The sequence below is a fragment of the Ornithodoros turicata genome, chromosome 8 (genome assembly GCF_037126465.1).
Source record: "Ornithodoros turicata isolate Travis chromosome 8, ASM3712646v1, whole genome shotgun sequence".
Lineage (NCBI taxonomy): Eukaryota > Metazoa > Arthropoda > Arachnida > Ixodida > Argasidae > Ornithodoros > Ornithodoros turicata.
Genome location: NC_088208.1, coordinates 4,509,505 through 4,524,319, shown reverse-complemented (window position 1 = coordinate 4,524,319; position 14,815 = coordinate 4,509,505). Strand labels below are relative to the sequence as shown.

Here is a 14,815-nt window from a genome sequence, read left to right as displayed (position 1 = left end):
CAACCCTGGTGTTCCGCGGAGTTTTTCCGGGGGAGGGCAAAGCGTGCAACCTATAGACACTGGATGGTAGAATGACCGCAATCGAAAGCTTTGATACGCAGATCCGATGGATAAAATTCATTTTACGATGACATCCGACCACCATGACCTGTAACTAAACTGCGGCCAATTCTCAGTGATCTTGGAGCTCCAGAGGGGGCCATGGTCACCCCCTTGCCTTCCTCTCTCAACACCCATGTCAAGAAACAAGCGTGATCACAGTTGTGTGCTGCTGATCCTTAGCAAAAGGCCTCAAAACACACACTTGAAAAAAGCTACTATAAGGAATCTGGACTATCCTTGACTTTGCTGACCAAGAACGAGGGAGGCTCCGCCTCCAAATGGCGCGCCAATAGGAGGACTCGGGAGGCGGAGCGCTGCGGCCTCTGCTCTTGCCTAATAGATGGCGCATCGGTAGCGCTCGGCTCGGGATATGTGAGCCGCTGTCGTCTGCTTCTTCCATTAGAGCTACGACCTTGAAGCCTCTGCTCTCGCGTAAGAGATGGCGCAACATTGGCGCTCGGTAAGGGCACGTGTGGTCGCCATAACTTTGAGCCTCGACCTTGAGACTGGCCGGTAACCTAAATTCCGATGATGCGGCGATAGCAAACCATAGTAATATGTAATAATTTATTGGCTTAACATAATGCATAAATGCTTATGTCTACATGTAGAGCTACCTTATTTTTACGATGGAGTAATATGGTCGCCAGAGGCGGACCAATTTCAGTCGTTACATAGAGTTTCAGTTGACCTTGGTGCTGTAATAGCATGCTGACCAAGGCAGCCCCCCCCAGAAAAATCCTGGATCCGCCTCTGTATGTCGGTCTCATGGAGCAAACTGAAAACTTGCACTTAAAAAAATCCTTCGTGCATTTCACATTTTTGACACAGAACATAAATCACAGACTTTTGTTTGAATTATCGTAAATTTGAATTCGCACTATTTTGCCTACATATGCTGCATCACAAAATTATGTATACATTGTGTCTTTTTTCTTCGATACAGATTTTTCATTAAAAAACTATGAGGGCTGTAGACATCCTGTTTTCACCTCTATCATCTCTGGGCCGGCGGATGTTCTTGGCCATCTGTTGCTGAACCGTCAAATCACTAATTACCTAAAAATCGTTAATTAACTTTTTAATTATGAAAGCTACGAAGTTGTCCCAACGAGAACATCTGTTCCCCAACGAGAACATCTGTTCCTTTCGGTCACCTGATATCGCGGCCATTTTGAGAACAAAAATCGGTTCAGTAGATCGTCCACAAAAAATTTGTGAAGAAACACCATTTTTTTCTTCATTTTGTTCATTGCGCATCTTCGGAGACACGTCTTTCCTTCACCCTCAATGTGAGAGGGTGAAGGAGCACAGTGCCGCCTCAAACCCGTAACATTAATACATTAAATAAAATAGTTTGTTAAACCAAACATGCCCAGAAAAAAATGGCACACATGCCCCGTTCTACGCTATGCTGTCATACGACGGGCGTAAAAACATGAAGCGCATGATAATTATTGAATTTCATGCAATTTTCAATATGTACAAACGTCACTGCTGTACTTGCCATTCAGGAGCGTACGAAAACAGTAAGTTTTGCGTGAACCGTACTTTACAGCGTGGTGAGCACAGGATGTTCATAAATCGCGGATAGGAACACCATTTTTCTTTTCGGCCATAGACACGACATTGATTATCGCACATTCCTCATCAGCTGACAAAGCCTTCTCTTTTTGGGCCGCACTAATGGCACTAATCACGAAGCACCCCTAGAAAACAAAAACCAATGTGACAGGGGAGCACAGTTCCCACAGCAAAAGCATGTGGCAAAAGTGATGAGCTAATTACGTCATTTCAGGTGATAACGCCAATAATCAATAACGACGCACTGTCACGTTGATGTTACTTCTTCCCTCCCCTGTGGGCGAGACCCATCCTCTCTCTCGCCTCTATCCCGCACATGGGGAGTGGCTTCATTAAATAGAACGTGTCTAACGAAACCATTTCGTTAAATTGGGTGCAGAAATGCCTTTGTGTCTAGGGTAAATGTACATGCAACAGAAATAATATATTAAATAGAATATTTTGTTAATCTGACATTCATCATGTGGAGGTTTAATTGTATTATGTTCTCGAGTGGTTATTTTGTGTAATTGCAATAATTCCGTTGCAAAAATAAGTTGAGTGATCTCGCACTCCTAAGTGCTAAATATGGCACTCTGAGATCCCGGTACCAAAAAGCCCAAACGGACTGAAATGCATACCTGCCAACTCTCCCGATTCATCCGGGAGACTCCCATATTCAGACCAGTCTGTACGATTGTACGACCGAGAAGCAAATCTCCCGGAAAATGCAGTTTCCCCCTCTGTATCTCAAACGCCTGCTTTTTCTCTTGCCACACAGACGTAAACGTCAATCCAATACCAGCCCGATTGCCTTCGGCATCGCTGCCTCTTTCCAGAGCTTCTATGTTACGGAGTTCAAGGGTTTTGGTCGTGGTTCTAGTTCTAGCACTTCTAGTTTCCGGGCATTTCCTCCATGTCTTCGGACAACAAAGGTGCCTTTGCACTGTTTCTGCCTTGCATATTGCACATCACGGCTCAGTGTAAGGGAAGAAGTGTCTACACATGTTTCTGGAGTAATACGCAATACACAGATTAATTGGGACAAAAAACCAAAAGGGCTGCCAGGCACACGTACACAGAGAGAAAAAAAGTGGGGAACTGGTGTACCGAAGAGGGGAGCAAAGAAATGGGGGGTGACGTTTCGAGCGAAGGCTCTTCTTCAGACTAGAAGGACGGAAACATACATTGGCACAAAGAGCTGTACCATTCCGTCCATCTAGTCTGAAGAAGAGCCTTCGCTCGAAACGTCACCCCCCATTTCTTTGCTCCCCTCTTCGGTACACCAGTTCCCCACTTTTTTTCTCTCTTAATTGGGACGCCTGGTCGCATCCAAGATGGGCACTATGTGTTCTGCACAGTTTACGGCTGTGCATGACATCAGCACTCTGCGTGGAGGGTGGACCGACATTGTTACCCATGTTACGTCGAGGAAGCGCAAGAACCGCCTTAAATGCCAAGACAAACAGTGCTAGCTAGGTCAGTCTTTCCGAAAGCAAGACAAGGACTACGATGTTATCCGGGCAGGCCCTCGTCCTCAGTGTTCCCAACTCCGGACGATGCAGAACTCTTTGCAGCGTGGGGAGTTGGAAACCTGGAGGAGGATTGTGCTTTGAACTAAGTCGACTGCAATCGTCGTTGAAATGGGAAACCGTGCACAAGAGCTCATGATACGCGCGCTGAACTGACCACAGTGATGTACAACTGTGACTGATGGTTCTGACGTATTATGCAAACTACATTTTAATGACTCATTAGCTAACCTGTTCAACAACTATTATGTTTAAGCTCTCCTGGGAAGTCCAGATGGGCTTTTGAATTTCAGACACATTACTGAGGTAGTGCTTAACGAGTAGTGTTGAATGCGAGGGCAGTTGAGCATCGCAAAGAGAACAGATGCATAGTTTTGTGTCTTCACGTTCTTTTTGAGAAGTGTCATAGCCTTATCACAGCTTGACACCCAGATAGTTTCTTAGAGAGGGCAAAGGCTGTTGCTGCAGAACTTGTGCCTGATGGGTCAAGTGAGCTCCTATTACATGTGCAAATAAAAGCCTCCCAACATCGGCTTTTTCCTACCCCCTTCCCCCCGCTTTTGAAATCTTCCTAATTTGGATGTTCCCAAGTTGGCAGGTATGGAAATGTATAATTTTTACAGTGTATGATTGTTACATTGAAAATTTTGGGATTTCGCGTGTCTCGAAATTGTGTTTACCTAGGCATTTTACCCATTTTTCACGACTACGAGTTCACGACAGCTTGGTGCAGTGGAGACGTCTAACAATAAAAACTGAAGCAGAGCAGGTATAGGTATATGAGTCAAGTCCAAGATAGCTGTAGAACAATGACACTGAAGCTTTCTAAGTTTAATATGTACCTAATATGTACACAAACTTTTGCGTGATGAATCATGCTTGATCAGGTACAGAACAGCACTTGATTCTGCACCTGATGAAGCGTGGTCTACAATAAAAACTAAACCTTGGGCATTAATATGTGTGTGCCTTCCCTCAGGGCCTTGGAGTTTGGCAGGGACACTGCAGCGCACATGGTCGTTACTTGTACCTCTTCACGGATAACGATCTGGAATGTAATCACCCTTTCACGTAAGTTTGTATAAACCAGCAGTGGCCAAAAATGTGTGCTCAATGTTCCTTATCTCAGTTAAATTTGCTCATCCTACTCTTGACATTGATCCATCCAAGTTGAAATAAGTGTCAAATTGATATCAGTCAAAAATGTCATTCAGTAACACTGTTCTTCCTCATTGTATTTCAAGTGTAAATATGGTGCAAAAAAGCTATGCAGAACATAAGAAAAGTGGGCAAACATTTAATAGACGAGTTCAGAAAATCCCAGTGCTTTCTGCGCACACATTGCATTCTGGGCGCTTGCTCACCGGGGGAACGAAGAATAATCCTTCACATTTCGCTTTCGCTGACCTTGACACGTCGTAGACAATGGACCGGTAGGGGAGAAATCTGAACAGTTTGGAGGCCACCCGTTTCTTTCGTATTAGTAAACTCCCACAGTTCAAAGTGGCGCTAAGCAATCTGGGATTTTCTGAACTCGTCTATTGAAAATACTAGGGGTGTGCGAATCGAATATCAAACGCTCGAACTATTCGATTCGCGAATCGAATATCCAATATTCGGTTTTTCGAATATTCGACTACTCCACGAATATGAACGACGCAACCCGAAAGTGGGCTTCACCTGATGCTTCCGTGCATGAGGTGAAGCCTGCTTTACGAAATTGCCCTAGCTGCAGGACCAACATGGGCGGGACGGTGTTTAGTTTAAGATAACGTTATCCAAAGTTAGTTTTGTAGACATCGTCTGTGGAAGGGGTGGCGCCCCTTCCACATGCAGTTTAGCGGTGCCGACGAGGGACCTTGATTTGATGTCTGTGAGGTTGCCTTTAAAAAGTTAGAACTCTCGAATAATGGCTACAGCTCATGAACAAGAAGGGTGTCTTAAAGATGTCCTTTACGTCTAAAATTTCAGTAGTGCAACTTCCTTGGGCGAGTGCAAAGAAACTAAAGGGTGTTCATGGCAAAGCTGAGGCAGGATGCCAATTCGTTGTTTCACAAATGGCCTGTGGTTGTCTGAAACAATTACAGCCTCATCCGTATAACATGCTACTGCCTGGCATCAAATTTTGAAATGAAGGTAACCACTCCAGTAAGTGTAGGCTCACCTGAAAAGCAGGAAGCACTCTCATGTAAAATTAAAGAGTAGGGGCTTCAAACAGAAGAATTGCGTGTCTCTCTTGTGACAGTTAATGCCAGAAAAATTACACTAAAGCCATGGGCTACAAAATGCAAACTTTTAGTGCAAAAGTCACATACTGTAAATTTTGCATGAATATTCGATATCCGATTCGGTATTCGGAATTTTTTCCTTCATTCGATTTGATATTTGATTCGACGTAAAATATTCGGATTCGCACACCCCTAGAAAATACAGTCTAATAATTTAGCATATTTTCCAGTGCATAATTAAGGCCCTGTGTTTTAGGGTAGCACCCATTTTTAACCCCCCCCCCCCCCAATTTTCATCATTGTCACTCAGGGTAAAACCTGGAAAAAACCCAAAAACGAACTTCGCAAAGTGCCTAATTCAGCTGCCAATACGGGCACTGGAGAACACTAAGCATTGGACATTCAGCACAGCCGTTCCACATCTTATGTCAATCTAAAATGCGAGAAGTGCTCTTTTCTATTTTCCACCCGAAAATCTACTTTTCTACCTGGTATGACCCCATCTTACCCTGTCTTACGGCTCCTGAAATAAAACCTGATTTTTACCCCTCCCTCCCCCAATTTTCAAAAGGCATAGAGCCAGAACGAAAACACAGGGCCTTATACATAATTGCACAAAAAAAAAAAAAAAAAGATAATGTCCAACAAAATATCCAACGTATAACGGAGGTGTAAATACCAGTGGTAATAGCAGGCAGAAACTGTGAGCCTTACATCGCCATTTCTGCCCAGTAATTGAAGTTGATGTGTCGAATGTGAACTTTTAAATCACAACTATTGACTGCGCTGTGACTGAAGCGCCAGAGTTTTGGGCCCCGGCCACCTTTTCTTGTGCTGTTGATTCAGTGTTGCTGCGGTTTCCTACGTAAAATCAGGGAAGGATAACGGACCGTCATATGAGTTTCCGTTTCCGTTATCGTTACCATCTCCAATTTCAGTAATATAGACCGTTTACAGCAGCCAGTTGCTTCGGGCGCTAATAGATGGCCCCACGGTAGCCACGCCATTGCTTGCCTTCTGCGGGCGCCTGTGTGCCTTTGCCCATGTGAGTGTTTTCGACCTTTTTTGCCGCTGTGCTACAGTTCTGTGCAAAATCTGGAAAAGCAGAGGGAAGACTTGTTCCGTGATTGAGTGTACAAACTGTGACAGAGATCTGATCGTGTGGGATGAAGCTGTTTGTTAAATTCACGAGCCGTCGCTATACAAAGACTGCCCGCGTTCGAGGCCTTTTGCAATGAACGGGTTTCCACAAAGAGAGAAAAACGAGCTGATTCGACAACAGTAGTCATCGAATCTTTAGAGGAAGGATTTCAAACCGGGAGAGTCAGCGAGGGTAAGTAGTGCAGCCCTCAAAGTGGCGCAGCATTTTTGTGTGAGCCCCAAACTTCGCTGTAGGCGTTGGCTGCTGCTTGTGAGAATAAACTTTCCCCATAGTAGCAGGGGTCACGTTCCTTGCAGTTGAACGGTTCCGTGTACATGCCTTGTCAGTGCACGAAGCACACGTGTACAAATATGACTGCACCTCTTGCTCAAACCCGCTTTACATGTGCACGTTGCCGCCAAAGTGGACCCGAAGCGAGTCTCTGTACTACACGTTCTTCTCACTGTTTGTGTCGACCTGATGTCGGCCCTTAAAATTCATACACCATCGTTGCACTGGCACAGTACTACACCGACATGGCCGCTGTCAAACAGCTTCGTTCCCTTCGCAAATTCTCTGTAGTTCAGCGCAGGCTTTCCGTATCCCTCTAGCTCGTTGATCATGTGGTTGTATACATCTGAAATCAACAAAAAAAGTATGCTACTACATAACGACAACATAACAGCCCTTACATGCATATCTTTCTCAGGTAGTTGTACCGCAACTCTTGCGATAAAAAGCAAGAAATCACGATCTTACGATATTACATTATGAACGTACCCACAACGTAACGTATGCGCAACAAAAGAAGAGGGATGGCCCGCCGATCATCTGGGTCGCACGAGGACAGAAATATCACTCTAAATCAAGCAAATGCACTCACCTGACCGTTGAAGCTTCGGCCAAAGCCTCGTGTCATCCTTCCATCCGGAATTCATTGCAAAAAAATTAAAATCGGAGAATGCGTCTCTGGGTTGCACCGCCGTATTACGTGCGCCGTGCCAACAGGCAGACGGAAGAGAAGGCAAGCAGTGGCGCGCAAGGTCACGTGCGCTAAGATGGCGGCGCCCAGATAACTCTGCTGTAAACAGCCTATACCGTTTCTGTTTCCATTACCGTTACCCTTCCCTGCGTAAAATATTTGCCTGCAGCTGGTGGGCAAGTGGTTTCGGAAGTTGGTACAGTCGAGCTCCTTTATAACGATATTGACAGGAACACTGAGTCCTCAGAACTTACAGGAAGTCTCAGGTCAATCTAACCAGTTTGGCAGCTGTGACGGCCAGTCTCGGTTGAAGTCAACTGGCATTCGAGTGTCTAACAGTCACGTTATGCCATGTAACACCACCCAACTGCAACTGGGGTTAACTGTCATATCCGCAGTGGCAGTTGAAAACCTCCGTATAACGAGGTTGTAAGCCAAATGGCCAGATGTTGATTGCTCTTGATAGCTTTGCCTGTTATCAGGCTGATAGCAATGCACATATATCATACATAACATGCATTTGTACCACATTGCAGTCCACTGGAGCAGGGACTGGACGTTTAGTTGCCTGGCCTCGGACCCTCTATCGCAACGTATGGCTGCTTTCAGCGCCGATGGTTCAGGTAAGGTTCAAGTGACCGATGTTTGCAGCTTTAGCAATTAATAACTGGTTAGTAGTGTGTCGCAACCACCATTCATAAACAAGTTGCTAGTAAATCTTTATTTACTTATTTACCTTATAGCTTCGGATAAAGTTGGGGTTGTGGAAGTTGCGTGGAAACTTTCATAAAGATGTACAAAATTATGCGATACTCCCAACTTTTTGTATACCAGTCATATGTGCTCCCTGTGTAGTTGGTATTGATGTTTTCACTACACCGTGAAAGCAGTACTGGCCTACCAAGCAATGGTTGGCACGGTCGAGAAGCAAAATACCGGGCCCACTGCCACTCGTCCAACCAATGAAATACAATGCTGCTGGAAGCCTCTGTTAGATGTGCGGACAATCGGGACCATGCTATGTTTTACAACTTAAGTTGACAGCGTGTTTGTCCAGCGTTTCTTTCCACGCATGTTTTATAGTTACAGTAGCAGTATCATCATCATCGCGTCAGTGGACCATCGTCTGAACGCAGGGCGCAAACTGAAAAAATGTTTGACATTAACTGTGAACCAGGTACACGCTTAAGGTGTGCCGAAACCCGGGTGGAAAGCAGAAACCAATCACCAGAGTCATTGAGAGGCGCCGTGCGGGATACTCGGGCACAAAACAGTGTAAGCCATAGAAATCTCAAGGAGTATGCTAGAAGGAAACTTCCGAAACTGGGACGTACGGGTGAGGGGAGCGCCATATTGAATCAGCTACTGTTGCCGCGGCGCATGCAAAAAAGGAATCCAGTAAGCATACAGCAAACATAACGCCAAAAATGTCTTTGGAACAGTAACACACAGCCCAAATCCATGAAACCGTGAGATATATGAAAACACACACACACACAGAGGAAGAAACAAAGACACGACACGGACGGCCACATGGGGACGCCGTCTCCGCCGCTGCCTCAACCAGACCAACCAGCCTTGACTACAAGTCTGGAGAGAGGCGGACACTCACAAAATACGTAGCAAGGGAAGCAGAGGAGCAACCGAGCAAGTGTTGCAACAGTTTTCGGAACTGTGGCTGCTTTCACGTGCTAGAAATACACGACGTTCTCTCGGCTGATTCAATATGGCTGCCTCCGAGCGCATACTCTGAGAGAGGGAAGAGCCCCGTTCAAGTTCTTTGCTCTCCTCCGATCCTCCTCCCCGGCTTTCCTTCTAGCCTCTCTCCGTAAGATTTCTATGGTGTAAGCAGAAATTACGAGATTATTTCTTTCCTCCGCATTTTTCGTGCCACACTAATGGTGCCTAAAGTATGCGATGGCGAAAATTACCACAGGAAGTACGGTGTAGTCTGATATCCTTCACAGGTACATCTTGCAAACTAATGAAGTGTGTATCTCTTTAAACGGAACCTGAAGGGACTGGGATAATATGTTCCATTTACTGAAATGATGCGCAGAATGTTAAATGTCGTCTGATTGTTTCCTGTGGTGCAAAAACACTGGAGAAAGCATAGTTTACAATGACACGGTTTATTGTTACATGTGACAGACACTTCTGAGCTCCTTCTGGCTTGCCAATTACGGTCTCGTTCTCTGTGATGCAAATAGAGACCTGCTGAATGCGTTACGCAGCTTCTCTTTGTGTTTTTTGGAATCCCGTAGCGAGTGCTGTTTTGCTAACGCAACCCCTTTCGAAATCGTTGATAAGGTCGATTTTTGTTACGAGTGTGTCAGCATGGTGCGCATGTTTTTGTGATGCCATTTGAAACTAGCCTTGTGCTGCTTGAGATCTTCACTACCAGAAGTGGAGAGGCTAGAGCTACGATACGATGGCTTTCTGAAGCATTGAAGTGCACCTAGAAACCATTCAAGTCATTCCCTTTTCTGCTTCCGATTATAGTGGAAGCATTTTTCGCGACGACAATCGCATAAGGGATCAACCCCACGCTCTGTGTCGTGCTTTGTCTCGTGCGCTGCTATTATGTTCAAGCTTAATATTTTTCATTGCATGAATAAAAACCGAAGAACTTTGTACCTCTTGTTCCGTTTAAACAGTAATTTCCAATTTTGTTTAATGATTTCCATTTGGCGAGATTCCACTGCACTTGCATATTTGGTTGCAAACAATGTACTCGGCAGGGTGTTTGTAAAAACGAAACTTGAACAACTAAGCAGTTGCTTATTTCTGTACATGCTGACTTTCCTGGGCTAAGGGCTTTGCTGGGCTACTCACTGACAACTCATTAAAGGTGGTCATCAGCTTATTTGAGCTATCCCTGTTAGTCTGTTGATACCTTGATAAGAGATATTTGAAAGTTTGTGAAAGCCAAAGCCTGTGTTCTACAGGCTTTGGCTTCATCATAGTCCCCATAGAACCAATGCATTTTCACTTACAATAATTCTGACCGTTTTAACGGAGTCAGTGCTCCATAATTTGTACAGATTTTTGCCCCACCTCACCTACTACTTTTTTGCGCAAATAGGAGTTTCGAACTCCAAACCGTGACATTGAACTTCAGAGCCTGCACATCAGTCCACCGTGCAGCATCGGGGGAGGCAAAGCACGCACGAGTGCAAAGTTGTGTTTCGCGTGAGCTTTAGCGCGAGAAGCAAAAGTGATAAAATGTCATTATCTACGTACGTCCAGTCACGATGACGGTACCTGTACAAACATTATATGTATAGACGAAGAAGATCGTTCATCGTAGGAGGCTCCCGGGAGCATAGGTGGGAGCACTGGGACAAGTGACAGTGACGACAATATAGTTCAACGGACAGCCTGGCGTTGGTCGATAACCTCCGCAGCACGGGAATGGTGAAGCTGGCGTAACATTTGACGCTTACGCCAACGTTGACCGGTGCATGAACCTTGGGGCTAATTGACATTGAGATTGTCGCCCAAGTTTTTAACGTGCCTGCGGACGGATCGGATGGCGACAATATCGGCAGTGGCGCGGACATTGGGGATCCTCCTTCAGCCGCGGCCATCGTCGCGGCCATTGGCACGCTCGGAACTGTGTATTCCGACGCTGCGACCTTAGCGGAAATGCGACATGACGTTCTCTCCTGTGTGCATGCTGCTAAACGGATGCGAATTGACAGTTTTTTTCAATTCAATTTGAATGTCTCTAATAAAGGCCATCGTTGGAAGCGGATTTTCGTCGTGGCTACTACTTTGGGCTGCTCGATAATCCTGGCAAATTTTGTGGCTCCTACGAGTCCGAATTAACGGTCAGTGACTGTATATACTAGATTAAACAACAGGGGTCTCAGGACAAGGTTGCAAGAGCATTGTTCACAATTTCATCTTCGATCAAACTGCGAGCAATGCCAATGTCAATTGTAATGTAGTCCGCAATTTGCCCAGACAAAGGCTGGAGACCACGGAAATGGCTGTCGTCCCCTTCAGTGGTCGCATCCTGCAGTGCTGTGTTCTACAGGTTCTACGATCGTGTAAAACTGTAAAGGCGAGGTTCGCGATTTCTTCTGAGTCAATTACAAACCTTGCCGTGCAGCACAAAACAAAAGAAAGTGAGACACGCAGTTGCTTCTTGCTTGACGGATGCGTCAGTGCACGAAGGGAGAGAGACGACATCACACAGCTGATAATCATGGCGATGCGGATGCGAGCGTGTCTGTTTTTCTTAGTTGTAGAGTGGCAGCACACTTTGCCTTCTTCATCCATCTGAACATTTGGGGTTCGCACGCACGCTGTTTGCGGAGGTTCACCTTGTTGTCGTACCATCCAAATTAAGCGGTGGGCGCACAACCGCTTCCGAACATTCCAGTGTTCCTTGCCATAGACTAACATAGGCATCTGTCGGGACCGTTTGAGTAGTCCGAATTTCCAAGTTAACGGGGGTCGAATTATGAAGGTTTTGCTGTAATCATTTGTTGCGTCGATAACTAGCAGGAAAGGGATTACAGATATTTGCTGTCATGCTGGCTGTAGATCACTTAAGGAACTGGGTGAGGTTGAGTATCGTTAAGGCTTTCTGGGATTCCGCGATTCTGCAAGAATTTGCGGAATTCTGGGTCTGCCGCGAAATATGAGGTTTTGCGCAGAATTTTGCAGAAACCACGCGCTTAACTCAGTTTATGCGCGAGATGGACGGACTTTGCTCGCACTGGGTCAGCTTGCGATACAGCATAGATGTGCCAACCGGATAAGGCCACCAGGCCGTGATATGGCCCCATCTGTGCGCTGGAACGACCCTCTAACTCCTCTTTGTGACCCTCAACTCTCTGGGGGTTCTGGAGTGGAATGCAAACGCTGACCCCTGCTTTGGTGTCCATAGCTGTCAAGTACCTCTGTGTGACAGTAAACTCTGTACATGCAGAGAGGTCACTTAGCAAGTACAATTTGATAGTCAGTGACGAACGTCACTCCCTCTCAGAAGAAAGCACAATGTACTTTGATATGCTAAGTCACAAAAGAATTTGGAGTTGTAACCGTGTTCCTCCACACTAAGAGCTAACAGGGAGTATTTTCTGTCTGAACTAGGGCAATTTGCCTTTTACCGTGGCAAAATGCAGAATTCATAGTTCCCTGCTGCGGAATTCAGGATTTGCCGCAGCAGAAAAAAAAGTGCCTTAACATCGTGAGAGTCGCTGTAATGTTAAATCTAAAGTAGAATCCACTTTTTGGGAATATGATAATTAACCACCGTAACAGCGCACGAGACAAGGACGAAGGAGAATGGAGACACACGACTCGCTGGTGATGCACGATTTTTCAAGGTCCTTCTGCTTGTTTTTATCTTAGTACGTACTACCCCAGTTCCGAACTGCTGTCAGCATTTATGCATGGGTCCCACTGGTCCTTGAAACCCTTCAATATCCTGGAATTTGAATTTTCCTACAGTCCTTGAAAACCCTTTATTTTGCATCTTTCTATTATCCTCGTGGAGCTCCTGGTGCAAATTCGGCTTTTCCGGAGTCAGAACTATAGTTTCCAAACCACAGGTGCCAGCACCCATGGCAATCAATGACAGAAACCAGAAGTGCATGAAATCAATGACGCCCTGCGTTGTATTCACCCACCTTCCTTTCTACCCTGTGATCTTTAACGTTCAGGAGTCATCAGTCACGTTTGTGAACGGATCACTATTGTGCAGTCCCCATGTATTCTTTCGTGTGACACCTGTAGCTTATAAATATTTTTGTGAAAACTGTGCTTTACATCCCAGGCAAAGCAAACAGCTTAGCCTTAAAAGGTCCTCGAAAGACCGTGGAATTTTTGTTCCAAAATTCAGTGGGTTTGTTGTTTGTGATACTATGTTTATGTGATACTTCGTGGACAAAACAGGCACGGCCTAACGTGAAATTGAATGCATAAAAAAATCGTCTGAAGAAACTGAAGTCCTGAAATGTGCCCCAGTTTCGTGTGGCCAAAAACAAATGCGCGCACGCACGCACGCACACGCGCGCGCACACACACACAGTATTTGCAAAATGCAAATCTACAAGGATTATCGGTGCGATTTGTTTACTCAAAGTTGACATACCAGTGACAACTCATCAAGCAGAGCAGAACAAAATACATGGGTTAGAATTTTCTCATTTAGCGCGTAATGCTCGCATTGTCATTGACCCAAAGTCCAGTGTGTGGGAGTTAACTACGCGTAGTTAAACTGTGTTATCGTAGTTAAAAGGAAGTTAGAACCTGCTTGCGGAAATGGAGTTCCAACTATGTAGTTAAACTTCTTTTTTCTGTCGTTAAGTGTAGTGCCTAGTTAAGTTGCCGAGGGCCTATAACTGCTGGCAGACCTCATTACAGTGAAATAATTGGTATTCGTCATCAGGCTGCCATAGAGAACAATGTGCCTGCTTGAATGAAAGAGTTCGAAGCCGGTACTTCGCTGCAATGAAAGCAAAATTCCTAGTACAGTTAAACCTCGATTAAGGGTCAGTTCATACGATGCAACTTTTTGGTGCAACTTTGTTCCCGCTACAGTTGCGCGCAACCGAAGTTGCACCAAAAAGGTCCCTTTCATACGGCGAGCAACTCGGAATGCCGTAGTTGTCACCGAGTTCGTCAGATGGCGCGAAAAAACATCATTGTCATAATTTTCGTCCAATCGCCACTGTGACTTCCGCTCGTTCCGACTTCAATCCGTTGCGAGTTTGATAATTTTGCATAATTTCCACTGGTCAGTGATAATTTCGTCGTCTCGCGTACTGTGGCTGCGATAACTGACACGTGGAAGTCTTCCTGATTGGTCGCGCTTGCAAGGCGGAGCCGTGTGATTCACAGGTGTGTGACAGGTGATTGACAGCCATGTGTTGCAGCTAGAGTTGCAGGAGAAATCGCTCGTGAAGCGATCGACTGTGCAACTCCTGCAACTCGAGTTGCGCAACCAGAGCTTCGCGTTCACACGGTGCAACTTGGTGGTGCAACTAAAGCTGCATCGTGTGAATCGACCTTAACGAAGTCTCCATGCAACGAATTTCTCCATGTAACAAAGTTTCCTGAACCCCGTGTTTAGCTCCCATACCATGCAATGTATTCGGGAGACCGTATAACTAAGGTATTTGACCCGAGCTATCCATGTTACGAAGCATCCCGCGTGGAGAATCAGGAACGAGAGCACGCCTTTTGTTCCGCGAATGCGTTGTGCGAAGCCCCGATTTGTTCGAGGCCAAGAGGTGTGGAAGACGAGATG

At 45.6% G+C, this 14,815-nt stretch overlaps 1 protein-coding gene across 4 annotated transcripts in view; it reads left to right on the top strand.

Annotated features, from left to right (window-relative positions):
• LOC135366411 (WD repeat-containing protein 75-like) overlaps window positions 1-14,815 on the top strand; it is a 61,719-nt gene that overhangs the window by 32,987 nt on the left and 13,917 nt on the right. For all 4 annotated transcript variants that reach the window (XM_064599093.1, XM_064599094.1, XM_064599092.1 and 1 more), the window contains exons 5-6: window positions 4,177-4,268; window positions 8,085-8,171. In XM_064599093.1, the coding sequence (XP_064455163.1) occupies window positions 4,177-4,268; window positions 8,085-8,171 (179 nt within the window). The remainder of the gene's footprint in view (window positions 1-4,176; window positions 4,269-8,084; window positions 8,172-14,815) is intronic.